The sequence below is a fragment of the Trichosurus vulpecula genome, chromosome 4 (assembly GCF_011100635.1).
Source record: "Trichosurus vulpecula isolate mTriVul1 chromosome 4, mTriVul1.pri, whole genome shotgun sequence".
Lineage (NCBI taxonomy): Eukaryota > Metazoa > Chordata > Mammalia > Diprotodontia > Phalangeridae > Trichosurus > Trichosurus vulpecula.
Genome location: NC_050576.1, coordinates 107,249,885 through 107,277,265, shown reverse-complemented (window position 1 = coordinate 107,277,265; position 27,381 = coordinate 107,249,885). Strand labels below are relative to the sequence as shown.

At 48.2% G+C, this 27,381-nt stretch overlaps 1 protein-coding gene across 1 annotated transcript; it reads left to right on the top strand.

Moving 5' to 3' along the window:
• Nucleotides 1–14,922: 14,922 nt before the first annotated feature.
• Nucleotides 14,923–24,862, top strand: SLC45A3 (solute carrier family 45 member 3). The gene is made up of 4 exons (XM_036756540.1): nucleotides 14,923–15,345; nucleotides 17,548–18,333; nucleotides 19,550–19,815; nucleotides 23,384–24,862. The coding sequence occupies exons 1-4, from the start codon at nucleotides 15,174–15,176 to the stop codon at nucleotides 23,816–23,818; spliced, it is 1,659 nt and encodes a 552-aa protein (XP_036612435.1). The 5' UTR covers nucleotides 14,923–15,173; the 3' UTR covers nucleotides 23,819–24,862.
• The last annotated feature ends 2,519 nt before the right edge of the window (nucleotides 24,863–27,381 follow it).

Sequence of the window (27,381 nt, the reverse complement as noted above, 5' to 3'; positions counted from 1 at the left end):
CAGTTTCTTAAGGTCACACAGGGAATGTCTGAGGCTAGATTTGAGCCCAGATCTTCATGACTCCGGGTCCAGTGCCACCTAGCTACCTTCACCAGTGACCCTGAAGCTATATCTGCATAGGGCTATTAGGGGATAGCTAGGTGGTACTGTGGATAGAGTGCCCAGCCTGGAGTTAGGAAGACCTGAGTTCAAATCCAGCCTCAGACACTTTCTAACTGTGATCCTGGGCAAGTCACTTAACCCTGTTTGCCTTACCTTCTTTATCTATAAAATGAGCTGGAGAAGGAAATGGCAAACTACTCCACTATTCTTGTCAAGAAAATCCCAGCTGGTGTCATGACGAGTCAGACATGACTGAAAACAACTACACGACAATTAGCCCAACAAGGGACCTTATGGGCCCTGCTATAAAACCTTGGCCTGGCACCAATCTGGCTTAAATCTCCTGTCACTTCTGCGTGCAAAGTCCCTCATAAAAATCATAATGACGATAATCTTTTGTTTTAGTGTTTTGCAGTTTATACACCTCTTTGGCATATATGATCTCATTCCAGGAAGAAGGGAATACACGTTTACTAAATATCTGCTATGCACCAGGACCTGTGCCAAGAGCTTTTTACAAATATGATCTCATTTGATCCCCACAACTACCCAGCGAGGTAGGTGCTATTATGGTCCCCATTTTACAGACGAGGCAAACAGAGCTTAAGTGATTTGCCCAGGGTCACACAGCTAGTAAGTGTCTGAGGCCACATTTGAACTCAGGTCCTCCTGCCTCTAGGTTCAGCCCTTCCTTTGAGCCCCCTCTCCACACTGGGGGCTTAAGCCAGTCATGTCTAGGATTCTGGGTAGTGGATGAAGAGCAGAGATGCATAAAGGCCAAGTCCTTGACTTCTCCCCAAATGGACAGAAGCTGGGTCTGTGTAACTTCTCTAAAACAATGCTATCTGCATCTGAATACATGAGGATAATACAGATGAGGACTTTTTGGGGTCTGACTGTCATCTTTCCATCGAGAAATTCTGGTTTTTTGATTTTTATCTAATGATAAATTTCTCTCTGGGTTTCTGTCTGACATTGTGATCTTTTTTTGAAGGCAAACAGGGCTGGGTTCTCTTCTCTGCAAAAGCTACGTGACCTCACACAATTTATTCTCCAGGCCTGTTTGCTCACCTGTAAAATGAAAGGTGTGAGCTCAGGAGACCAGCTTTGGTAAGAGCGGAAAGAGCCAAGATGTGCCTTTGAATACCCGTTTTATCATACAGCTTTGGACGAGTCATTTTATTTCTTCGGTTCCTCATTTTCCTCATCCATAAAGTGAATAAGTCAGACTAGATGGTCTCTAAAGGGCCTTCCAGCTCTAAAATCTATAATTCAGATTGTTCTGTGCCTCAGTTTCCTCATCTGTCCTGGTTAAACTGGGCTCTAGCTATCATATAAGATTGTGGTAAGGATAAAATGAGAAACTTTACTTCCTATACTGTTTTTATAACTATATAATTTTTTTTTTAATTTGTGCATGAGAGGGAAGAGACTCCCTTCATATACCTTCTCTCCAACTTTTACCCCTTGACTATATACCGCTTTACTTTCTGGTGTCCAGAATTCAAACTCAGTCTTTACTTTCTTCTAACAACCAGTGGCTCTGATCCCAGTGACATGAGGGTGGGGACTGGACCAGTTGGTGCCAGCTCCAGTCCTCTGAATGTTGGTACCACTGCTCCCAGCAATAGAAATACATGTGTTGAGCTTTGTCCAGTGTATTAAGTGTGCGGGGGGGTGGGGGGTGGGGAGAGCTGGGAATGTTTCCTGTATGGGGGAGGTTATAGAGCCATCACCAATCTGTCTTGGTGTATAGATCCTGTGCTGACCTTCTGGAAGGGGAAGATCGATAAGTTTACCCTGGCCTCCCTGACTTGGGAGGACTTGGTGCTTCTCAATTGGCATTATCCCAAACTGCCCTAGCTAGGGAGCAGGCTTGAGCTAGAAGGCAGAAGGTTGAGCCTTTTCCCCCAGTCTTCCCTCACTTCCAAAAATCATTTCCCGGCTGGCTAAATAAATAAATGCCCAAATAGATGGTAATGTTTCCTGCAGCAACTAAACGAGCTTTCCCTCTTTCTCTTCCCCTCTACCCCACAGCACACCGTGTTTCTTATCACAGGTGTACTTTGAGTCGGCAAACATCCCAGGAAACTAGGCAGTCTGTCACTTCCCTTTCCCAAAGGATATCTAAACTAGCTTCTCCCTCTTTGACAGCTGGCCTTGCGTTGGACAGAGGAGCAGCCGAGAAATCACAGTAGCCGTCCAAACCTGGCCCTGCCTTCCATCCCAAGTACTCCTGTTGGGATTAACTGTCAGATATGATATCAGATAGAAGATATGCTAGTTCCTGTGTGCCAAGCACCGTGTTAGGACTGAGGGCAATATAAAGAATAAGAGAAAGTAATTGCTCTCAAGGAACATAGACACTACTTGGGGGAGACTCAGGGAAGAATCATTGTGGACCAAATGATGTGGTACCTTTTAAAGGCTCTACGGTTCAGGGGCGAGATAAATAGGTCTGGGCTATCACAGAGGAGTTTGGATTTGAGCTTAATGGGTGGGTAGCATTTGGATAACACGGGGTGGGGGGGACAATAATGAGGATTTTAAAAGATGTCCATATTTTCTAGCATGTCAGCCCCGTCCTGACGAGTTCTTATACCCTGACCCTGGCACCAGCTATAGAAGGAATACTGATTGAGAAAGCATCTCTGCTCGCTTGCCTTGCGCCTTTGGGTAATCTTTTCTCTGGTCTTGGTTTAGGGTAGCTAGAAGGAGCCATAGAGCATGAGGCCTGGAGTCTTCCTGAGTTCAAATCTGGCCTCAGACACGTACTGGCTGTGTGACACTGGGCAAGTCACTTTACCCTGTTTGCCTCAGTTTCCTCATCTGTAAAAAAGCTGGAGAAGGAAAGAGTGGCAACCCGTCCCAGTATCTCTGCCAAGAAAATGCCAACATGGCATCATGAAGAGTCAGAAATGACTGAACAATAACAGAAGTCCTTGGTTCCTCACGTGTAAAGTGAGGGGATTAGCCTAGATGATCTGTAGGGTTTCTTCCAGTTCTAACATTCTATGACTCTGACCTTCATGAAGTCTCTTGTCTGATGGCCTGAGAGGACCGCTGAAGATTGTTGTCCGAGACCCCTGACCGGGGGCCTCTCCCTCTCCTCTGTGAGCAGGAGCACCATCTATCTACTCACAAGTGCAAAGAGATAATGGGGATAATAATAATGCACCCCTTTATCCTTGTCCAGAAACCTACCTTTCCCCTCTTCCCCTCAAGTACTCACCTGATTTATGCCAAATAATCTTGTGAGTTAGACAAGGCAGGGATCATTATTTCCACTGCACAGGTGAGTACCGTAGGTGGTAGTACCCTAGGTGGTACGGTGGCTAGAGCACTGGGCTGGGAGTCAGGAAGGCCTGGATTCAAATCTGACCCTGGATGCAACCTCTATCTTCCTCGGTCTCCTCAACTGTAAAAAATGGGGGTTATAACAGCTCCTACATCCCAGGGTTGTTGTGAGGAACAGATCAAATGTTTATAAAGTCCTCAGCACCGTGCACGCAGTAGGCTCCGTATGAATGTTAACCGTTACACTGAGGCCCAGAGAATACGACTCTGCCCGGGATCATATGGCTTGTTAGTGGTAGACCTGTTGTTCTCTTTCTAATAATATTGCAGTGGATGTGTGACCTCATCAACGTTGGTCTTCCCTCCACCCGTGCAGGTGTCTCTCCTTTCATATCTGTTTGTCCTGTGTGACTCTGGTCCGTGTTCTCCCATCAGTTTGCTGCCTGGCACCTTTTTTTTTTTTTTTTAGTTCTTTTGGTGATGGAGCATGAAGGTTATTCATCTTTTACCCCTCATTCTCTCTTTCTTCTCTCTCTGCTCTTCTCCTCTCTCCCTCTCCCCCCCCCCATTTTCCCCCTTTCCTTCTCCCTCTCTCCCTGGCCAGATATTTCTTTAATGCCATCCTTTACCTTGATCTCCCTGCCTGATTCCTTCTTTGTAACTTGTAATCTGCTAATAATAATATATCTATATACCACTTGGAATACTTTAAAAATAGCATTCCCATTTCACCCTAATGACAATATTGAGTCTAGCATTCTATCCCCTATGATATACCGCTTCCCACGTTTTTTGTATAACCTCTTTGAAAATGGGAAAAGGGACAGCTGAATGTGGTTCTTCTTCAGTCCTTTCAGTCATGTCTGACTCTTTGTGACCCCATTGGGGTTTTCTTGGCAGAGATAATAGAGTGTTTTGCCATTTCCTTCTCCAGCTCATTTTACAGATGAGGAAACTGAGACAGACAGGATGAAGTGACTTGCCCAGGGTCACATAATTGTAAGTATCCTTGGCCAGATTTGAACTCTGGAAGATGCGTCTTCCTGACTCCAGGCCCAGCGCTCCGTCCACTGTGGCGCCACCCAGCGGCTGCCATCGAATATAGGCTTGAACGTATTTCTCAACATTCTGCCAGGGTGGGTTTTGATGGGTTGATGGAGGCTTGGCTTGAGTAGAAAAATGGGTGTGGAGGACCGAAGTGGCTTGTCAAGGGGCTGCTAGGTATGGCGTGGACTAGAGTCTCCTGGCAGAGTTCTCCTAAGCCACAGGAGGCCTCCTGTCCTGTTCTGTGGGGGGTGTTGGGGAAGAAATAGTGTCTGTCTCTCTTTAAGGGATCCCCACCCACCCTTAGGGCCGAGTTCCATCCGAAGTCCTGTTGAATGCACCATGATTCTAAATGGAACACGGCATAGGCTCGTAGATTTTTAGAGCTGGAAGAGACCTTAAAGATGACCAGGGTTCGAGCCCTGCCCCTCTGAACATTAGTTTACTCATCTGTAAAGTGAGGTGGGTAACCCCGCCCCCCCCCCAGCTGTGAGATAAAGGACGGTGAGAAATGATTACTCCTCTGAGCCCAGCCCATACCTGTGCACTGTGCCTAGGGAGGCAGCAGGGCCAGTGAATTGACTCAGCTGACCAGCCCGGTGGCAGGTTCCCCGGGCAGACCTTCCCCCTTCAGGGAAGGCAAGGGAGAAGGGGTGGATGGACACCAGGGTGTCCTGGCCAGGGAAGGGAGGGAGCGGCTAGCCTGGCCCTGTGGGTATTCAGGTTTCACTTGGGATGGGGGGGGGGGGGCTGTTGGTGTTGGGAACTGCCTCTCCAGCCTTCAGGATACTTTTCCCTCTTGCATAAATGGAAAGTGCACTTGGCTACTGACCTCTTCTGGGAAAAGAGCCCAGCCAGAAGGAGAGTGGGGAGGAGGGTTATTCTGCCCCCAGATGTCCTTTTTACCCCCCCCCCATCAAAGAATTCCGAATACTCTTTGACCCTTAGCATTATATTGGTGCTGGAGCAGAGAGGAGACAGGTGATGGGGAGTCAAGCCAAGAACAAGGGGAACTCCTCTCTCATTTAATTGTCTCCCTGAGGCCTCATTCCCATAGTATAAGTTCATGGCCTGTCTATAAAGACTTCCCTGGCCCCTTCCCCCTGGAGTGAGAGGGGAGGGAGCAGTGTCCAGGACGTCCGGCTTCTTGGCCAGCTGGTGACTAAAGGATGTGTGCTCCATCGAGCTACAAGTACCGCCCCAAGACTCCCCTCATCCTTAGTCTGGGAGCCATAGGAATTAATGAGGAGGGGCAGGGGCCTTCATATGTTTTGGGCATTACTGATGTGAGGGAGGCACCAGTACTCTTGTTTTGGGGGGATGGGGTGGAGATGGAGGGTCCTTGGGGTAGGAGAAAGGCAAAGACTTTGCCCTTATGTGTCATTTCAGCCTATTTCAATTTTTACCAGTCAGTTTCGAGGCAGGGAATTCTGTGGTCTTAGGACCCCGATTCCCAAAGAAGTCCGACTTTTGAGGGTGTCTGGTCCTGGAGTCTGTATCACCTCCAGGTTTCTGTTTAGAGGTATGAGCAGGTGGGGGGTGGTCTTTGTGGTCCTTTATCATCTCCCGGTTTCTTTTTAGAGCTGTGAACAGGTAGGGCCAACCCCAGGGGGGCCTTTATCACTTCCAGGTTTCTGTTTAGAGCTGTGAGCAGGTAGGGGGGACCTCAGGGGTCCTTTATATGAAGAGGAACCAAGGTAAGGCCAAGGCTTGAGTCTCTGGGTCTTTGGCTCAAGGGACAGAGGGAGTTGGTGCTAGGAGGGGAAGGGAGCAAGGCCCCTGCCATCCTCTTCCCTTTCCTTCCCTGCCTTCAGACCTTCCCTAGCATTTGTTCCCTTTGAGGGGCTGGGTTTGGGCTCTCAGACAGGGCGACAAAAGCAACTTTGCTCCAAGCTGCTGCCACCTGTTGGGTTTTCACACGTTGAGGGGGAGGGGGCCGGGAATCCGATGCCCTTTTCCCAGTGGCTCTTGTGTCCTCATCTCCTCCTCTCTCCCGCCAACACCCCCTACCCCCCAGCTCCAAGGATTCACTTTGCTCTTGACAGGGCCCCGGAGCGGGGGGGGGGGGGGGGGGTGTCAGTGGGAGGCTGAGAGCAGCTGGAAAGGGGAGCATTGAGTGGGAAGGGGCCAGCGCTGGCAGGCGGGGGGAGAGTTTGATGGATTACTTTGCAGGCCGGGAGGCTTTTCCCTAATCCCCTTTTGTATCCCGGCCTGCAGCCCCCTCGCTCTCCCCTGACAGGCCGCTGAGCAGAAGCCTCCCTGTCCCTAGTGAAGAAAAGGCAGCTCAGCGGGGTGAACGCTAAATCCCCAGCCTCCGAACCCTGGAGGGGGTTGGGGGAGGAGGGTGTGTGGTGTGCCTTGAAAAGGGGAGCATGGGTCTTCCTCCCCCCCCCCCCCCCCACTCAGCTCTTTAGGCAGTGTGGGCTAGGGAGGAAGCTTATCTCTTCTTGGGGTTTAGACTTGGAAGTCCAGCCCTGTGGTGAAGTGGTCTTAGGAGTATAGCAAAGGGAGGGAGGGTCTAGCTGTTAGTGGAAAGAACATTGAACTTGGAGCCAGAACCCACCAGCTGGGTGACTTTAGACAAATCACTTCAGCATTCCAAAACTCGACTTCCTCACCTGTAAAATGGACATTATAATTACTTGAACCACTAACCTTTCTGAACTTTAAATCACTGTGTAAAAGAGAGCCATTACTTTGAAGCCATTGGCAGTACAATTGCTATCTTTCTCCGCTGCGTAGAATTATTATTGTGGAGTGACTTACTCATTATTTTTTTTTTTTTTAGTTTTTGGAGGGGATAAGGTGAGTGGGGTAGAAAAGAGAAATTGGGAAGAGCACCTTGTAGTGCCCTCCCGAGAGAGATCTTTTGAAGGGTCCAGGGCTCAAGGAGTCTCTTGGCTTAGCTAGGACTAGATGGTTTTCTTTTTACCTTTCTTTTTCTGGAGGCCTAGTCTCTGCCTCTCACCTCTTCCCCTGCCCCCCCCAATTCTGTCCTCTTCAACTCCTTGGACAGTGTAAGGACTCTCCCTGAAAAAAATGGGGGAGGGTAGTAGCTGTTCAGTTGGCACTCTCTCTCCACTTTCATTTCTTTAGGACCCCTCCCCCTAAGTGTCAGTGGTATGCCAGGGAATTTGATTTGGGGGAGAGGGCGAAAGGGGAAGCTTTCTCTTGAAAAGCCTAGGAGAAAGCCCTCTTCCATTGTGACTGCACAGAGAGAGGGGTCATGGCACAGGGCGGCAGCCGCTTGGAGCTAGGGACTGCCCATTTGATGTGTCTTGGGGAGGGTGTCAGAGGACGGGGTCTAGATAAAGAGGCCCATAGAATCATTGAACATGTGGGGGGAGGCCCATAGAATCATTGAACGTGTGGGGGTGGGGCAGGGTGGTAGCAGTGTCTCCCCCTTTCCTCCTTACCCCCCAGGCTCTGGCCAGACTGTAACCTTTATCAGCCTGAGTAGGGGGAAGCCCTGTGCTACCCCCCTGCCCTACCTGAGTCCAGCAAAGCAATCCAATGGAAAGCCCTCAATGACTTCTTTATGCATCTGTCCACACGTCCCTGGAGTCCGTGGCCTTTCTGCCTCCCCTCTGTCTCTTCCCCTCCCCCCCCAGCTCCAATGCTGCCTTTTGAAGTTTGAGAAAGTTAGAAAGTTCAGGTCAAGTTTGTTCCTTTTGCCCAGTGACCTTCCCCTTCCCTGCACCCTGGGTGGAGATGTTGTGGGGGGTTTTAGTTGGGGAAATCCAGTAAATTCGGATCTCTTTGATCTCCCAGCTGTGGATGGTGGAGTCCAGAGTGCTGGGCAAAGTGAGGAGGGGGGTCCCCATTCTTCTGCCTCCTTTCTGACACATACATGGTTCTTGGGGGAGAGCCGGAGTCCTGATGATTGGAGCAAGAGAACTAGGGGGGGCCAGGACTTCTTTGTTCTTTACCCGGTTGTCCTTCAGTCTCTCCAGACCTAGGTGTTTCCTCCTGGTGTGGAGGAAGGAGTTTGTAGACCAGGAGGTGCTTCTGTGTGTTTGGTATAGTGGCAATGGTAGTGGTGGCAGCAGTGGCAGCAGAGGTGGAAGGTTTTGGGGTGGGAAGAGTTGGAGCTTCCTCTGATTTTGTGTGTGTGTGTGTGTGTGTGTGTGTGTGTATGCATGCATGCTCTGAAGTCTCGGTGAATGGGGGAACCCTCTTTGGAAGGGATGGCAATATGGGACCAAGTCAGGAGGAGCAGGCTGGACTATGGAGCGCTCTCTGACTTCTTTCCTCGGTGGTCAGCCAAATTCTCTCCCTTCCTGTTCTGTCTCTTGCCACCCCCCCCACCCCAGCCCACTCCCCTCCCTTTACCCACTTCTTCTCTCCTTCCTCTCCAGGTGAAAGCCTGAGTTGGTTGATCTTCCTGTTGATCTTTTGTTTGCCGGATGGGCAGAGCGTGACAAGGGAAGCCAGGCAGCTGCATTTGAGACAGGAATATCCTCCAAGGCTGAGAGGAAGGGGCAAGAAGTTGGGGGGGGAAGGGGCACCTTAGCCCCCTGTTTTCAAACCTAGTGCCTAGGAATGCCGGCTGATGAAAGATGGAAGCGCTTAATGAGTACACCGGAGTTTCCAAACCACGGAGAAGTACGTGAGCAGGAGCTAGCTGGACGCCCAGATTGGGGGTCATTTTCACACCTCTTTGCCTAGCTTAACTGGAGTCCCCGAGCTAGGCAGTGACCTTTCATGGCTCATAGCTGGGAGAGCTAGGGTGTGATGCCTGGAGTAGATCTGTCTGGGCAGAGCTTGGAGCCACTCAGTTCTAATTTATTTGTTCTATTTGTACTTTGCAAAAAAAAAAAAAAACCAAACCCCAAACCCTCAGAATAGGAAGAAGACAGTCCTTAACAGCTAAATCCCAGATTTTCTCTGTGAGGCTTTCTTACCCTGTCTCTTCTGGAGGAGAGGGTCAGGGCTGACCCCTTAATTTTTACTGCTGCAGGGTCCATCCTGATCCCTAGGGTCACCAGGATTCTCCTTAATGTTTCCTATAAACCACTAAAAGCAAGATAGAGCTTTTTATAAACTAGGAAATTAAAGGAAAAAATAGCATAAAACAAGATAGCAAATGTTTAATAAATGTTGTCTTGTCTAATAATTGAAGTGCATGATCCTCCTGTTAGAACTGGAAAAGTCCTTAGAGCTGGAGGGGTGGGGGGAAGAGAGTTATTTTTGTTTTGTTTGGTCTCTGTTTTCCTATTGCTTAGAATGGGTGCCTCGAAAAAGTAGGTACTTCAGTGCTTGTTGAATTTAGCCAGGGGTCCTTAACCTTTTTTTCTTTTTGGTGCCTTGGACCCTTTGGTGAGGGGTATAAACTCACCCCTTTGCAGAATAATGACGGGTTTTTTTAAAATCATAGTGGAAAAAAATGCTAAATTTCAGAGGTTAATGAAAGTAAAGATGCAATTTTTTTTTTCCCATCAAAATTTACTGACCCCCTGAGAAAGGGGTACATGGATCCCAGGTTATTGTCTAGGGGCTAACCTCCCCCTTTAATTTTCTTTAAAAAAAATTCCTCCTTTTCCACATCAAAAAAAATTGGGGCTTGAGAAAGTCAAGTGACTTGGCCAAGGTCCCACAGCTCGTTAGTGGGACAGTGTATACTCTGACCCATAGATTAAAAGCCATCCTGTCCCATCTTACCCCACCCTAATTTTTTTTTTTCAGATGAGGAAATTAAGGCTGAGAGAGGTGAAGTGACTTGCCCAGGGAATAAGCAGCAGGATATGAGCTCTGGTCTTCCCGTTTTACAAGTCTAGCACTGTTGCTGCTAAAGAAGGTGGAGATTAGAAAAGAAGCGGAGAAAAGATAGTGATTTGGGGTAGCGATGGGGTGCTTCTGAGCTTATTAGAAAGTCACAGTTGGCTTAGTCCTTCTAAAGGGCTTTGATTTGCTGGGACTGAGCAAAGGCCGCACTGGGCACCCAGGCTGGAGGAATGTTGTGAGCCCAGCACCTTGAGGGCAGGGTCAAAGAAATCCCTGTGGAAGTAAAATCCTCACTTTGGAGAGATGGAGAGGGCGGCCCCGACAACCAAAGAATCAAGGGGTAGGGAAGTAGGGCCAGGATTGTGCCTGCTTCTTTCCTACTTGACTCTTGAATGAGCTCTTCACCTGGCCCAGTCCCCAGGGAACTAGGTAAAGAGCATGGGGGTGGGGGAGGGATGCCCGAGTGGGGAGGCAGGTAGCCTGCTCTGCTTTAGAAGAGGGCACCCCCTTCTCCTCCGTCTCAACCCTCCCGCACTTCCCCCTATGCTCCCTGGGGAGCTGGGCTGGGGAGGGTCCTGTCCCCTAGCTCCAGGGGCCCCATGGAGGGTTGAGGAAGGAGCTAGCTGGATGCAGAGAGGTGCTGGCAGCCAGCAGGAGAGAAGGAGGAAAGTGGCATGATTAATGTTTGCTGGAGAACTGCAATTTATTTTAAATAGCAGGGAGTTTGGAGGGGGGTGGGCCTGAGCCGTGGGTGGCTCTAAGGTTGGCCGAGCTTCTGTTTGCTCAGGGAGGGTCAGTCTCTGGGAAACGTGAAACAGGTGAGTCCCTTGGTCCCTCCCTGTGGTGGAGTAGAAGGTGGGTGGGTGGGGGTGGCAGAGTTGAGCCGGAACTCTGCTTCCTGGAGGCTGGACCCCCTGGTTCAGGGGAAGCGGGCTGGGTTCTTTATACACCCTGCCTCCTCTCTCTGGGGAAGGCGGTGAGTGAGGGATGGGAGAATGAGGGAGGGACACAGTGAGGATGCTCAGGGCCCGTGGAGAAACCAGGGGAAAACCTTTTGGGTGCCGTGGTTCTATACATCTCCCTTTGGGGAAATCTAAGAGAAGGTGGTTTTCTAATCCTGTTTGCCTCTTGGCTGGCCGTGTGACATTGGGCGGGTGAGGTAACCTGAGGCAAATCTTTCCCACCTTATCTATCCAGTCTCTTGGATATTGGTTGGACTCCCCTCTGAGGTATTGGCTCCAGAGGAGTAAGGGAACTGGTAGTAAATACTTGGCCCAGTCTTAGGTGTTTCTTAGATGCCCCTTCTTTCTAGCATTCGTTCATTCATAATTCGTTAATCACCTACATTAAGCATTGGCCCTGGAGTCAGGAGGACCTGAGTTCAGATTCAGTCTTAGACACTTACTAGCTGTTTGACCTTGGGCAAGTCACTTAAACCCAGTTGCCTGCAGAAAAGAAAATCAGCAACTTTCTGTAAGGCACCTTGCCAGTCCCCCCCCACCCCCGGGGGATACAAAGATAAAATGAAAAACAGTCTTTGCCTTCAAGGAGTTTCCATTCCATTGGGCAGGGTAAGAGCGTTGACATCTAAAATGATTAGGAAAGGCTTCCTGTAGGAGGTGACATTGAAGCCAGACTCTGAGAGACAGAGAGGAAGGAGGGGAGGGCATTCTAGACAAAGGGGACTCTGGGCAGAGCGTGGCGGGCTGTAGAAGATAGAATGGTGAATCCTGAGAACTGTAAATTAACTGTTAATGAAGAGGAAAGGTAGGTTGGTGCCGGACTAAAGGGCTTTTAAATTCCAGGCGAAGGAGTTTGTAGTTTATCTGAGAAACAGTAGGGAGGCACTGGAGATCCTTGACCAGGCAGTTACATGGTTGGAGCTGTGCTTTAGGAATATAATTTTGGCAACTATGTACCATAGGGATTGGAGAGGACTACAAGGGTACCAAATTAGGAATCTTGGCTTTCTCACTTACCTAAATGGCTTTGGGCAAGTCATTTAATATCCCCCCCTCCACCCCCGTCGCTGCCTCCTCTCTCCCCCTCTCCCTCTCTTGTTCCCTTTCCCCCTCCCTCCTCCTTTCTCCTTCTCCCCTCTCTCTGTGTCTTTCTCTGTCTCTCTCCCTCCTTTCTCTTCCCTCCCCTGGTCCCTCTTCCTCCTTCCGCTCTCCCTCAGTATCTCTCATCTGTAAAATGAGATTATTGAACTCGATATAGATAGCCTCTAAGATCCCTTCCAGCTCTAAATCTACATCCCATGAAGATGTTGCAGTTAATTCAGGTGAAAGGTGAGGGTTTGAGCCAAGGTGGAGAAAAAGGATTTTTGTTCAGTTGTATCTGGCTTTTCATGGCTCCATTTGTGATTTTCTCAGCAAAGATACTAGAGTCATTTGCCATTTCCTTCTGCAGCTCATTTTACAGATTGATGAATTGAGGCACATTGGGTTAAGTGACTTGCCCAAGGTCACACAGCTAGTAAGCATCTGAGGCCAGATTTGAACACGGGAAGCACTTTATCTGCTGTCCCACCTAGCTATCCAGAGAGAAAGGGCAAATTCCATTAATGTAGAGATGCTGAGGATGAATTTAAGGGTGTGAACCTGGGTAACTGGAAGGACACTGGTATCATCAACAGAAGTAGGGAAGTTTAGGGGAAAGACAGTTTTAATGGAAAGATGAGATCTGTTTGAGTTTCAGTCCTGGTCCAGCTGGCCTGCTGCGTACTGTGGTAGGTGATCTACTAAGCCCTTCCCAGATAGAAAGTCCTGTGTCGGTGGGCTTTAGTCACAGAGGCCCCGTTTAGGGCATCTGGCTCCTTTGGGAAATCTTGGAACACCAACTCTAGGCTTATCACTTGAGGATGCAGAAGAAGGGTGAGAAAGAAGATCCTTGAGGGCAGTCACCATATCTAGTTAGGGGAAATAAATGTGATACCTGAGATAAATATTTTATATAGATTTTACAATCCATAGGCCTTCAAAGGAATTGAATTTCAGCTCGTTTACTTACCAGCTGTGTGAGTTTAGGCAAGTCTGTAAAAATGCAGTAAATTGGTCTGAGTCTAATTAGATTGGGGAGGGCCAGAGGGAAGGATTCTTGGAGGGAATGAGGTTTGACCTGGGCCTTGAAGGATAGGTATTCCTGGGGGGTAGTAAGAACAGGAAGCTGTGCCCTTTCCCCTTACTTCTACCCACCACCCCCCAAGCTGGGGAGGATGGCACAGCTTCAAACTGTAGGGTCTTTTGGGTCCCCTCATGATCCAGATTTCTTTCCCCTTTTTTATTGATCCCAAAACAGCTGGCACCTGTTTCAGAAAGCTGTGTGCCATACAATACGGCGTGTGGTGGGTGCCCAGTGACCATGACTCAGAGCAGAGATGGTATTGGGAAAATACATTTGGATTCCTCAGTGGGAACTCCTGCAGAGAACAAATGTTCCCTGATGGTTCCTGGTCTGAATAGGAACTGGGTGGGAGAGGAGGGCACTGTGCCAGACTCAGGGGATATGGGCATCACAGGTGTTTCCAGGTTGTGTGGTTGAGACCAAGTCCCTGGGAACAGCCCCAGAACGGTTGGAACGGCTCATTGTGGGAATGTTTCTTTCTCATTTAAAACCACTTCCCCCAGAGACATTTTAAGGTATTTTACTGACAAGTTTAAGATCAAGGCATCCCCAAACCATAGTCTTTTCTGTATTACTCAACCTGGACCCCCTCTTCTTTTGAGGGAGGGCAAGAAAGGAGTTCACTGCTAGGATGAGAGAAATAAGAAATGCTGCCAGAAGGAATCCCAGAAGGGGCTTCAAAGCAATCTAGCTTTGGGAAGTACAAAGGATTGGGAGGTTGAAGGTTCAGGGGGAGTCCACCCCAAACCCATGGAGCAGCTCAGGGGTAGGGGTGGGGGTGGAACGTGGTAATGGCATAGGGTGTGGGGAACTGGGAGTTCAATAGCCTTGTTCCCCATATTGATGGGAAAGAGCTGTTCTATAGGAAATCTAGGCCAGAAAATAATTACAAACCATTTCTCTTTGAATGTGGAATATATTATAGGATTTTTGTGTTGGCAGCTGATTTCTTTCTAATGATGTCAGTGTTAAGCTAACACTAAAATGTATCTGTATTTTTGGATAGATGGGATGGATAGAGAGTGAGGAAGGTGCTTGGGAATCAGTGAGCTAACAAGGGAGGGAAAGGGAATAAGCACTTATTAAGTACCTACTGTGTGCCAGGCACTCTGCTAAATGCTTTACAAATATTGCCTCATTTAACCCTCACAACAACCCTATGAGGTAGATGCTAGTGTGATAAAATTGGGGAAATGGAGGCAGGCAGAGGTTAAATGACTTGCCTAGGGTCACACAGCTGGTAACTGTCTGATGCCAGATTTGAACTCGGTCTTCCTGACTCTAGCCACAGCAGTCTCCTGTATGACCTTGCTGCCTAAGAGGCAAGGAAGGCCAGCCTGGAATAAAATACTTGGTATAGATTATAGATTCTTAACCTGGAGTCTGTGAATTAAAAAAAAAATTTTGATGATTCTATTCTAATGTAGTTTGTTTCCTTGGTAATTATATGTATCTTATTTTATGCATTTAAAAACATTATTCTGAGAAGGGGTCCATAGACTTCACCGGACTGTTCAAGGTATCTGTGACATATAGAAAAAAAAATCAACTAAGAACTCCCTGGTATATATGATCAAAAGTTTGCTCTCAAGGTCTAATACTCCATGTGTATACTGGTCTGTCTTCCAGGATCAAAGTTGCTAAGATGTGTCCACATCGAGGAGTCTTTCTGCTGCAGGATGCTTGGCATGGTCAAGGAAACCAAGCCTGAATCGGGGAGGGGGGGATGGTAGAGATGAGGGGTTCCTTCATGAGCCAGAGGCAGCGGCTAGCTGAGCACAAGAGGAAAGGCTTGGGACCCGGAGCATAGCTGAGCCTTGTTCCTGCTGGGTCATCTGATTCACAGTTCCCACATTCCTCAACTTTTTTCCTGGCGGGCCATGGCCCAGAAGCTGTGGGCAACCCGGCTGCTACGGCATCGGAAAACCCAACTCCTACTTGTCAATCTGCTGACCTTTGGCCTAGAAGTCTGTCTGGCTGCAGGGATCACCTATGTACCACCTTTGCTGCTGGAAGTTGGGGTGGAGGAGAAGTTTATGACAATGGTCCTAGGTAAGTCACCCTCCACATCCTTATCTACTCCTTTCTGTTGACTCCTTCCTATCCCCAAATTTCATCAGGCCCTTGGTTTCCCTACCTAGTGTAAGGGGATATCCTTAAGGGAGCAGGGGCTTCTGGTCTTCCTGCTGAGGGGGCGGTAGGCTTTCTGTAACTAGGGAGGTTTTATGCTGTTCTTTTGTTTGGTGGGTGAGTGCCAAGGAATGCCATAATGTCCATGGTGGTGAAGGGGTAATCCTAGTTTGGAAAAGACCCTTGGACAAAGTGAGAAATTTTTTTTTTTCTGTATCAGCTTTTTCTGGGTAATTTTTTAAAACAATTTTTTATTGATCTTAATTTTACAATCACCCATCTCTCTCCTCCCCTCTCAGAGAGTCTAATGAATAAAGCACTTTTTAAAAGAGGAAAAAGGGAAAGTTTTTTCAGCAAAACCAAACATCAAATTGGAAAGGGCCGATGTCATCCACATCTTTCTGTATCATGGATCCTCATCTGCGAAGGAGCAGGGAGGGGGATGTCTTTTCACATCTTTTCTTTGGAACCAAATTTGGTCGTTATTATTTCACAACCTCTAGTTTTTTATCGTTGCTATTCTTTCCATCTACATTGTTAATCAACAAGCATTTATTAAGTGATTATTATGTGCCAGGCACTGTCCTGAGAATATAAAGAAAGACAGGAACACCATCCCTGCCTGCTCTCTGGGAGCTCATAGTCTAAATGTTCTAGTCCTTATGCACTTAGGTTGTTTTCCTGGGTCTGCTTACTTCGCTTTTCATCAGTTCATAAAAGTCTTTCCATGCTTTTGTATAGTCATCCTATCCATTTTTTCTTAAAACACCATAATATTCTGTTATATCGATGTCCACAATTTGTTCAGCCATTTTCTAATTGAAGGATAGCCACCTACCTTGTGAAATGGATTTTTAAAATTAATTTTACTTGTTTTCAATCAACAAAAATCTGAATTTTTTTCCTTTCCACCCCCTCTCCCTCCCTCCCTCCATCTCAGGGGGAAAAAACCCCACCTTTGTTACAGACATGTAGAATATGCGTAACAAATGACCACATTGGCCACGTCCTCCTCTCAGAAAAAAAAAATATATTTGATTCTGTACTCTGAGCCTTTGTCCTCTATCAGGAAGTGGTTAGTCTGTTTGGCCATTAGTCCTCTGGACTCCTGCTTGATCATTATTATTATGTTGATTAAACTTCCTAAGTCTTTCAAAGTTGGTTTGATTTTAGAATATTAAAGTCTTTGTATAAATTGTTCCCCTGGTTCGGCTCACTTCCTTCTTCCTCATTTATACAAGTCTTCCCAAGTTTCTCTGAAACCATTTCCTTGTCCTATGAAATATTTCTGAAGCCTTCTTTTAATCCTCATACAATCTCTCCCCAACCCTGCCCAGAATTCTCCCTTATAACAAAGAAACAGGTAAGCAAAACTCCCAAACACTGCAGCCACATGGGATTGTGTTTGATGTTCTCTCCCCTTCATCTAAGACCTCAGGTGACTGGGGGCAAGCCTCTTTCATCATTCATCCTCTAGACAGGTCAGCTGATCAGTCATCAAGCAGCTTTAAGCAACTGCTCAGTGCCAGGTCAGGCTCTGCCCTTGGTGGGGGTGCGGTGGGGCGGCGCAGCCCTGTTCTATTAGGGAGACAACAGGGCTGTGGGAGCATATTCAAGGTGATGTTTGCGGGGAGGCTTGAGCTGGAGGCTTGGTTGGCAGGAAAGACTTCAGGTGGTGCTGGAACTGAGTTTTGAAGGAAATAGAGACATCTAAACAAGGTCATTTCCTTTCACCTGCATCTAAGGTCTCGAAGAGTGGTTTTCTTGTTTTTGTGATCATTGCATAAAAGGCTCCTGGGTTGTCATCTCTTCCGCTAGTGGGACATGGATGGAAGATTTGTCTCTGCAGAAGGGATGGGCAAGCAGCATGTTTTTTTCATCATCTTGTATGAACTGAATATATATATATATTTATATATGTGTGTGGGTATATATATATATACCACACATATACACACATATATACGTATATATGCATATATATTTATCATCTTATATGATCTGAATTATATATGTATATATGTATACACACACACATATATTATCATCTTGCATGAACTTCTGAGAGGGAAGGAAAGCTACTGAGGATAATCTTCACTGATCCCTCCTCTTTTCTCTCCTCAGGCATTGGCCCTGTCCTGGGCCTGGTATCTGTCCCCTTCCTGGGCTCTGCCAGTGACCACTGGCGTGGGCGCTACGGACGACGCCGACCCTTCATCTGGGCCCTGTCCCTGGGTGTGCTGTTGAGTCTCTTTCTCATTCCTCGAGCAAGTCGCCTGGCTGGGCTGGTGTATCCAGATGCTCGGCCCCTGGAGCTGGCACTGCTGATCCTGGGTGTGGGACTGCTGGACTTTTGTGGTCAAGTGTGCTTCACCCCACTGGAGGCTCTGCTCTCTGACCTTTTCCGAGATCCAGACCATTGCCGCCAGGCCTTCTCTGTGTACGCCTTCATGATCAGCCTGGGGGGCTGCCTGGGATATCTCTTGCCAGCTATAGACTGGGATGCCAGTGTCTTGGCCCCTTACCTGGGCACCCAGGAAGAGTGTCTCTTTGGCCTGCTTACCCTCATCTTCCTCACCTGCATGGCAGCCACGCTGCTGGTGGCTGAGGAGGCAGCCCTGGGCTCGTCAGAGCCCCCTGAGGGGCTCCCAGTACTCGCTGCACCTTCTCGTTGCTGCCCGTGCCGGGCCCGCCTCGCATTCCGAAACCTGGCCGCCATGCTGCCTCGCCTCCACAGGCTTTGCTGCCGGGTGCCCAGAGCTCTGCGTCGGCTCTTTGTGGCCGAGCTGTGCAGCTGGATGGCCCTCATGACTTTTACTCTCTTCTACACTGACTTTGTAGGTGAAGGACTGTATCGGGGTGTGCCTAGGGCTGAGCCTGGCACTGATGCCCGGAGACACTATGATGAAGGTGAGGAGGCCCGTTGCCTTGGGGAGCAGCTTTCTAAGGTTGGGAGAAGTTCTTGCCCCTCTCTCTGTGTGGCAGGTGAAAGTGAAATGACTGAGGAAACAAAGGTTCGAGATTCCAAGCATGTCGATTTATTAAGCAATGCATGCCAATTGATAACAAATTGGGACACACGTCATCAGCTTAGGGCTGGACCCCAAATTAGAGGGGAGACAGACTTTATGCATTAAAAGCAATTAATCAAATGTGACCAATTAATTAAAAGAAAACAATTACCCAGGATACAAAATTAGGTAATCTAATTTCTAATTGGAGAAAAGAGGGATTTTCCAAGTTGGGAGGGGAGAGTGAACAGGTACATACAATTCCTTGAAAACAGAAAAGGAGGTGTCCCACTCCCCAGAGTGTCTGTATTCAATCAAAGGAACATGGAAGCAATAACTGATTGACCAGTACCAGGCCAATTGTGAGAAAACTCCTTGTATTGATCTTTGGATCTGCCCGGGTTTCTGGTCAGCATAACCTAGGTTTTTAGTTACGGGTCTTTGAGCAGCAGGGAGAGGTGGCCCAGCTTCTCAGCCACACAAGGCTAGGTTCAAACAATACAGTAAAGGTTTCTCCCAGTTCCTACAATTGAATAAAGTTTTCTCACAAGACAAGTTGGACTAGACCCATAATTAAATGGAAAAGGAATTGAGCTAACTCTGGAATTGAGTCACAAGATGGAATCGGCTTGGTTCACACAGTTCCCACAATTAACCACTTTCTGTTTTAATTACCTTCAGTTCCCTCATCTGGGATGGCCTGCATACCTCACTTCCCTTCTCTGGCCCTCAGCCTTCTCACCTAAAATGAGTGAATTTGACTCTACCTAGAAGTTCACTCCCAGCTCTTGAGACACTGTCCCCCCACATGTCCCCAAGCCAACAACAGGATTATTTTCTGGTTCTCCCAATTCTCCTATCCCCAGAGGTCAGGAGCCCTTCTATTTGGGGGTTCAGAAGAAATCCTATTTTTCCTAGCCTTTGGTGACATTGCAGAATACAATCCACAAAGTTATTAGAGGGTTGGAACACAGTAACCTGGGCAGGGAGGTAGGGAGGCTGTGTTCTCTCATTTTAACTCCTGGATTCTGAGAATCCCAAGCACCCCAACTTGTCTCTGTTGTGACTTTCCTTTTCTTCCCCCCCCCACCCCAACCCCGCCCCGTTTCTGGAAGGTGTGCGTATGGGCAGCCTGGGGCTCTTCCTGCAGTGCATGATCTCCTTGCTCTTCTCGCTGGGTATGGACCGACTCGTGCATCGCTTTGGGACCCGGGCAGTGTACCTGACCAGCGTGTTCGCCTTCCCAGTGGCTGCTGGTGTGACGTGCCTGTCCCAGAGCGTGGCTGTGGTGACTGCTTCAGCTGCCCTCACAGGCTTCACATTCTCTGCCCTGCAGATACTGCCTTATACCCTGGCTTCACTCTATCACCGTGAGAAGCAGGTACCTGGGCTTGGGGTGGTGGGAGGGAAGGGGAAGGGAAAGAAGAGGGCAACCCCTGACCCAGAGCCCAGTAAGAGGAGCTAACCCAGAGTCACCAGGGAAAATCTCCGAAGGTCCGGAGAGATTTGTATTGGAGCAAGAAGGATTTAGAGATACACCTTGGTTGTTAGGGGAGAATCACCTTTCTTAGAGATCCTCCAGAATGGGGTAGCATACAGCTGTCTGTGGGCTGGGCTCCTGTACCCTGCCTCCTCTGGAGGTAGGGTGGGGTGAAGGATGGGCACAGTGGGGGAATAGGGAGTGGAGATGCTCAGAGAACATCTGGACCAGGTGAGGATTCGTCAAGGTTGGAGGCAGAGGAAAGGACTAGATGACCTCTGATTCTTTGACAGAGAGTAGTCAGGTTCATCAGCTAACCCCGGAGAAAAAGTAGATGCCTTAGCTGCTAATGGCCTAGCTCCTGTAGCCCTGAGGCTAAGCTCTGAGGGGTGGGGAAAGTCCCAAGTGTTTCTTTTCTTCCCAGTTTTTCTGCCTCTTTTCCTTTAATTCTCTTTTCTTTCCCTCTCTTACTTCCTTGCCTTATTCTTCTCCCCTGCTCCTTGACACCCCCCCCCCCCCATTGCAGAGCTCCCCAAGCACCCCCTCAGGAGACTAACCCACCTGATGCGTTCGAAGGTCTGGGCACTGCTGTAAGTTGGGACATCTCCCATCCACTCCTCCTCATCCTAACCCCTCCATCTGGGGGTCCTTCCCCCCAGGGCTAGAGGCAGCTAGGTGGTGCATACTGTGCCTGGAGTCAGAAAGATCAGAGTTTAAATCCAACCTCAGGTACTTACTAACTGTATGACCTTTGGCAAGTCACTTAACCTCTGCTTGCCTCAGTTTCCTCAACAGTAAAATAGGGATGATAATAGCACCTAACTCCCAGGGTTGTTGTGAGGACAAAATGAGATAATATTTGTAAAACGTTTAACACAGTGCCTAGCACACAGTAGGTACTTAATAAATGCTTGCTCCCTCCTGTCTTTCCTTCCTTTCTCATCAGGTCACTCCTCTATCAATCAGGCATCCCCTCCACCCCTTTTTCCCATCTCTCCACTAAGCAGTCCCAGTGTTCAGACTTTTACTGCTGGAAGGAAAGAGGAGAGAGAGAGTCCAGAGGATAGGAGAATGTAGACTCACTTTCATATCTGTCTGCAATATGTAGAATTGGGGACAGCTAGGTGGCACAGTGGATAGAGCACCAGCTCTTGGATTCAGGAGGACCTGAGTTCAACTTAATCCTTAGACACTAGCTGTGTGACCCTGGGCAAGTCAATTAACCCCTGATTACCTCCCCCCCCCCCCAAAAAAAGCATAGAACAACATAATTCTGGTCCCTGCTTCCTAACCAGCTTCCATCACTTCCCTGACTCCAAAAAATGAACTCTAGTCACCAAATGACACTCGAAGTCTATTAGTGGGCCAACCATTTGCTTACAGAGTATCAGCAGTGGAGATGTTCTCCATTTGAAATTGTCCCTTGCTCTTCCCTCACCCAAGTTTGCGTGGAGAATCAGAAGTCAGTAGTTTAATACAGAAATCAGTCACCAAGCATTGTTAAAACACATACTGTGTGCCCAGGTAGAATCACTTAGTCTCTCAGCATCCCAGGCAGCTTTCTAAGACCATAAGTTGTACATCAGATGCATTGATGAAGAGATCCCTACAAGGATGAAATCACAGGGCCATTGTCATCTACACCTCTTATCCCGGCCTCTTCTTCCACCAACACAACCCGTTCCTCTCCCCCCTCCCGCCCATCATCTCTACCTCCCCCTGCAAAAAAAAAAAATGCCAGGCTGGTATGGGAGGGGGAGAAAAGGAACAGGACAGCCGCTAGGGCGGTTCCATTGCTACGTCCCTCTCCCCACCAGGCAACCTGTGAGTGTTTGCTCTGTAGAAAAGGGGTGGGCCAGCAGCTAGCTTTCCTTCTTCCCTCATCGACTGGGCAAGCTGCCCTCTTGTGGTGGTGTCTGAGATTATGGCCTGGCCTCGAGGATCGGGGTTAGTGGGTAGAGAGGAGGTGAGAGATTGTGTTGAGTGAAGGGAGGTTCCTCCCAGAGGGCCCTCATCTGCCTTTCTCCTGCCTCCGGTAGCAGAAGGGATCCCTGATCAGGACCAGATTTCTGAGGTCCCTCCCACCTCTTGTAATCATCCTCTTGACACCCAGCTTGGTGTTATTAATTTCAGGCTTTCTCTAAGAAAGTGGTAGAAGGGCATGTTAAGGTTGGCTTTGCAGCAGTCTTGGGCGGGGATAGAGATGGCCGATACCATAGAAGATATCCCATGCCCAGCTAGGTAGTGATCATGGTACGTACCTGTTGTTGCTGTCACCATTTTGTCCCCGTTTGGCTTGTACCTGAAACTTGCTTTCCTAGCATCTAGCTTAAACAAGGGGAAGAAGGAAAAGAGGACACGGGTGGGAAATATGAGGATGTTCTTGGCAAGAGAGCACCCTCCATTGACAGCTGGCTACTTCCTTACATTTCCTCCATCCCTGGGCTGATTAAAGGGCTTTCTCAGTCCCAGGAGCCAGGGCAAGGCCTAGCAACTGGCTGCTCAGCTGACTTGTCTTCTTTCATAGAGGGGAAGGAGGGCTGACTCCAGAAAACCAGGCTGTCAAAGGTCTTCCTCCATGTCCCCCATTTCCATTGTAAGCCCTGCTGTGAAGTATAGCCCCAGCCCTTTACCTGGATCCTTGATAGCAGCCTTCTGATGCTAGCTAGTGTCAACCTAGGTTGCCCAAGTTTGGAGGAGACCCCCACTAAGAACAGCCTGTACCCAAGGTGATCCCCAGGCTTGGGGGGGGAATCCATAGCAGATCTTATCCCAAAAATGAGCCCTGGAGAGGGGTAATGGGGACTCCTGGGTATCCTGATAAATAACTTGAAGGCAGGGGGAGGGTGATTGGGTCCTGGCTTGCTAGGAAGGGTTTGTAAAGGCTAGGATGGGGAAGAAGGTAGCTTCTGGGCTTAGCTCTCAGGGCCTGAGACCCCTAAGCCCTCGTTGTTCTGTTATCATGCTCTGTTGCCTTTTTTCTCTTGCTTTTTAAATTTTCTTGCCTGTTCTATGAACTCCTAAGGCTTCCCCTTTCCTCCACGGTGCTGCTCCATTCTCATATAGATAACACTTGGCAGCTGTGCCAAATCAAACCTGGGGTGAGAATAGGCATGTATTCCTTTTGTCTCACTTCTCTTTTGCCGCTATCGAAAGTTCTGGGCCAGATACTACCCCTAGCCCCTTAGGGAGAAATCTCATTGTGAAGTTCCCATTTCTTCCCCTCCTCCCCTCCCCCAAAATTAGGACCCCTAAAAAGACTCTGGCCACCCTGGAATTCCTCCCTATTTTGAAAATCAAACTAAAAGTTCTTTCAAGACCTGTTTATTGTATTTTGGGGCCCTGCTGTCTGATTTCTATCTTTTCATGCTAGGCTGATCCTTCTTTGGGTGTGTGTGTGGGGGGGGGTGTCTCTGGGGCTATCTGGTTAGGTTTACACTAATTATCTCTTTTTTTTCCCTTTTCCCAGGTATTTCTGCCCAAATACAGGGCAGACACTGGCAGCAATAGCAGTGGTGACAGCCTGACCACCAGCTTCTTGGCAGGCCCCAAAGCTGGGGGACCTTTTACTAATGGACATTCAGGGGCTTCCAGTACCAGCCTCTTTCCTTCTTCACCCCCACTGTGTGGGACATCCCCTTGTGATGTGTCGGTGAGGATGGTAGTTGGGGAGGCAGCTGAGCCTGGGGGCCCAGGCCGGGGCATCTGCCTGGACTTAGCCATTCTGGATAGTGCCTTCCTTCTCTCTCAGGTGGCGCCATCTTTGTTCATGGGCTTCATCGTCCAACTGAGCCAGTCAGTCACAGCCTACATGGTGTCGGCAGCAGGCCTTGGGGTGATAGCCATCTATTTTGCCACTCGGGTGGTATTTGACAAAAGTGACTTGGCCAAGTGTTCCATCTAGGTGTCTCCTGACCCCTGGGAGAAGGGCCAGATCGAGAGCCTGCCCCTTCTCCCCTTCTTTGACATCTTTCTCCTTCCCTCCATTTCTGCATCTGTCCTTCCCACTCCCACCTGGTCCAAGACTTGGGTTGGGAACTGCTGAGAATAACAGCTGAGCCCACCTAGGGTTTCTCTCTCCCCTCCCCACTGGGCGTCTGTGACCCCGTTCCTGTCACTGCCAAAGTGAGGTGGGTTGTGAAGCGCTTATCTGAAGAGATGATTGATGAGCAGGGGCCTGGTGCCTCTGGGACTCACACTCTCCCTTTCTCGAAGCAGAGGAGCTGGGGAGCCCAGGGTAGCTGTGGCTGGTTTCCTGGCTGACCTAATAAGCCTTAAGTGCTGGCTTCTAGTTGGGGGGTTTGGGGTACTTGGTGGGAGAAGGTGCTTACTGGGGGGCTTCATGTTAACTCTCTGGGAAACACCTGAGTCTACAGGACCTGTGGGATAAGAGCTAAGGTCCAGAGTCAGGACAGATGAGAAAGAGAGATTATTTGCAGGGTGATCAAACCAAAGAGGCCAGCTTCTCCTCTTCCTCATCCCACCCCAACTCCTCCCCACAAATCTGTCTAATGCTCCTCTTGTCTGCGCTTGGGGGTTTCTGCTCCTGAGGCTGCTACTACTCAGGAAGTTTTAGCCTGAAATTGTCCCCTGCCCCCAACCCCAGGATTGGAAAATGTGAAACAAAATCTTTTTTTTTCTGAGTCTTTTGCCCAGACCCTACTGCTGTCCTTTCTGCTGCTTTCTCCACCACCCCGTCCCACCCTGCATTTGATCAATACCTGGAAACTCTTCCTCATTCCATTGGGCAGGGCTTGGGTTTCTGTGTTTAATACCAGTACTGTAACACAGGTCTTTAAACATTTGACTTATTTACTGGAGTAGGAGGCTGTTACTAACTCACTATCCAGTGGGCTTAGTATATTAGATCTTTCAGGGCTTGGTCCCCTGTTGGTTGAGCCAAGCCGGTCATTGCTAGGTTCTAAAAACTAAAGATGTTTATTACTTAGCTGGTGGCCAGAGGCTCTTGTCTCATAAAACGTTTCCCACAGTGCCTTTGCTTATCTGCCCTTTTCAGTCTTCCTCCCTTCTTTATCCACCTCTGCTCCTCTCCTAGCTTGGCTAGATGCAGCCCACTACATCCCTTCTCACCAGCTTCACTGCCTTGGTTCCATCTCTAACCCATGAGCTTGAGGTCTGTTTCCTTTGGTACTGAGACCCCTACTCTCCCCCCACCCCTCATTGTGTTGTCTCTAGGCCACTCGCCTATCTCAGCCCCAAAAGGCATGCACTGTGAAACGGGGTTCACAGGATCTCAGGAGCCACCCCTGCCTGGGCCAGGAGGTCTTACCTCGGGGGTGTAAATGCTGTTTGCAATAATGTTTTATGTCTTATTTATTTAGCTAAGTGAATATTTTGTACAGTGTGCGAGCAATCAGAGTATAAAGTTTATTAAGGTGAAATAAAAAAGCTTCATATATATTTAACAAGTAAGGATATTTGTGTTGTGTGTGGGAGGGAGTACCCATCTACCTTGGAACACTGAGCACACAATTCACCACTGAATTTTTTATTTGCACTTTCAGTGCCTGCAGATTGCACGTCCTCCCAGTAGATGGTGCCACACACCATCACCCCTTCCCTTCCATTGTCCATCCACGGGCAAAGCCCTACTCTGGATGAACACAAAGATTGGGCTCTAGGTGGGATTCACAGGGTAGTTGCAGAGATAGACTACTCACCTGGAAACTCCTTAAGGGCACTCAAAAACATATTCAACAGAGCCAGATGAGGCAGGCTGAGATTTAATCCCCACCTCCTCACCTTTGCCACTCTTTGGACTTTCTCCTCCTTCCTCCTCTATGCAGAACTCTTCCTCATGCTTAAGTCCCAGCCTTCTTCACAAAGTCTTTCCTGACCCTCCAGCCGTCACTGGTGTCCTCTGACCCCTTTTCCACCCCTGTAGCCAACAGTGCTATTGGTAGAGGAGACAGTATCATATGATGGAGTCAGGAGAGCTAGGTCTTAGTCCTGCCTTGGCTACTAAGGGGACTGTGTGACCTTTGTCCAAACAGCTGCCCTACTCTGAACCCAAATTTTCTGTAACATGAGTGATTTCAATTAAATCAGCATTTTAAAAACTGCTTTGCAAAAGCCTGTTCTGGGCAGAGTAAATTGAGGTGGTGGGGGGCAGGGAGGGGAACATAATACTAATAATTTTTTTTTCCTCTGAAGTTTTAAATGTGAGGCATATAACAAAACTACTTACAGTGATTTTTTTTCAGCATAAAATAGATTTAATTTTTAATAGATATTTAATATCGATTAATAGGGTCTTCCCCTCCCAGTTTGATTTTTTGGTTTGTCTTCTTTTTTGATTAAGGGGACCATCCCTTGATTCACTTCTTAAAGAGGCATATTCAGTGAGTGGACATTGCCTTACTCAAGGTGAGAACTTGAAAAGACCTCAGCTTAAAAGGGCCAAGGTCTCCCACTGCATCCAGGGCCATCTACAGTCTTCTTGATTGTTATTTGGCCACTGGACCCAGATGGCTCTGGAGGAGAAAGTGAGGCTGGAGACCTTGCACAGCCTTCCCTCAAATCAGTCAGTTGCAAGTCATGTCATCTCCGTGATGTCAGTGTCCTCTTCGAGAACAAAGGACAAACCACAACCACAATAATAGAGATTTAATGTAAAATAAATTTAATGATAGATTAAAATAGATTCAATTTTCCTGCAGAATTTCTCGGACCCTATTTTTTGTTCAAAGGTTCTTCTATATTCTTTCAGTTATATCATTTATATGCCAAGCCCAGAAGTACTCTGCGTCCAGATTACTTTGGGAAACACGAAGCCTGTTGAGGGGCCCTTCCAGCTCTAACCTTGAGGCAAAGCCTATCTCTGCCAGTGTGCCAAAGTCTGGTGACTTTGGGCAATGCTTTACCACAAACTCTCTGAGCCTCAATTTCCTGTAAAATGGATATAAGTAGTTGTACCAGAATTGTGAGGCTGAGGTGAGATCATGTATGTGAATGCTTTGTGCCCATAAAATACCATATAAATCAATTCTCAGTCTTGTTCTGTTCTCCAGTTATTTCATATATTTATTTCATCATCTAGATTGAAAGCTCCTTGAAGGGAGGAACAAAGTCTTATGTTTCTCTTGTAGGTCTTACAGCTCCTGATAGGTGACGGGCCCTCAAATACTCTGATTTTCTAGTTCGAGCTATTTAGGCTGCAGAAAAGGGGAAACACAGGTCCCTGCCCCTTGGTGAACATACAAAGCTGAGTAAGAGATCAGGCCTATACGTGACTTTTTGAGAGTCAGGAAAATAGAATGAGTGATCGTTTGGACTTCCCTTTTTTTTTTTTTCCTTCCCACTGAGTCTTGGAGGATCATTCCAGCCCTTTTCTGCTCCAGGGCTCTTCTTCCTTCTAAGGCAATGGGCTTCCTCGAAGCAGTAAGCTCCATTGTTGCTGGCTGTATTTAAGCAGAGACTCGATGATCACTAGTCAGTCTATAGAAA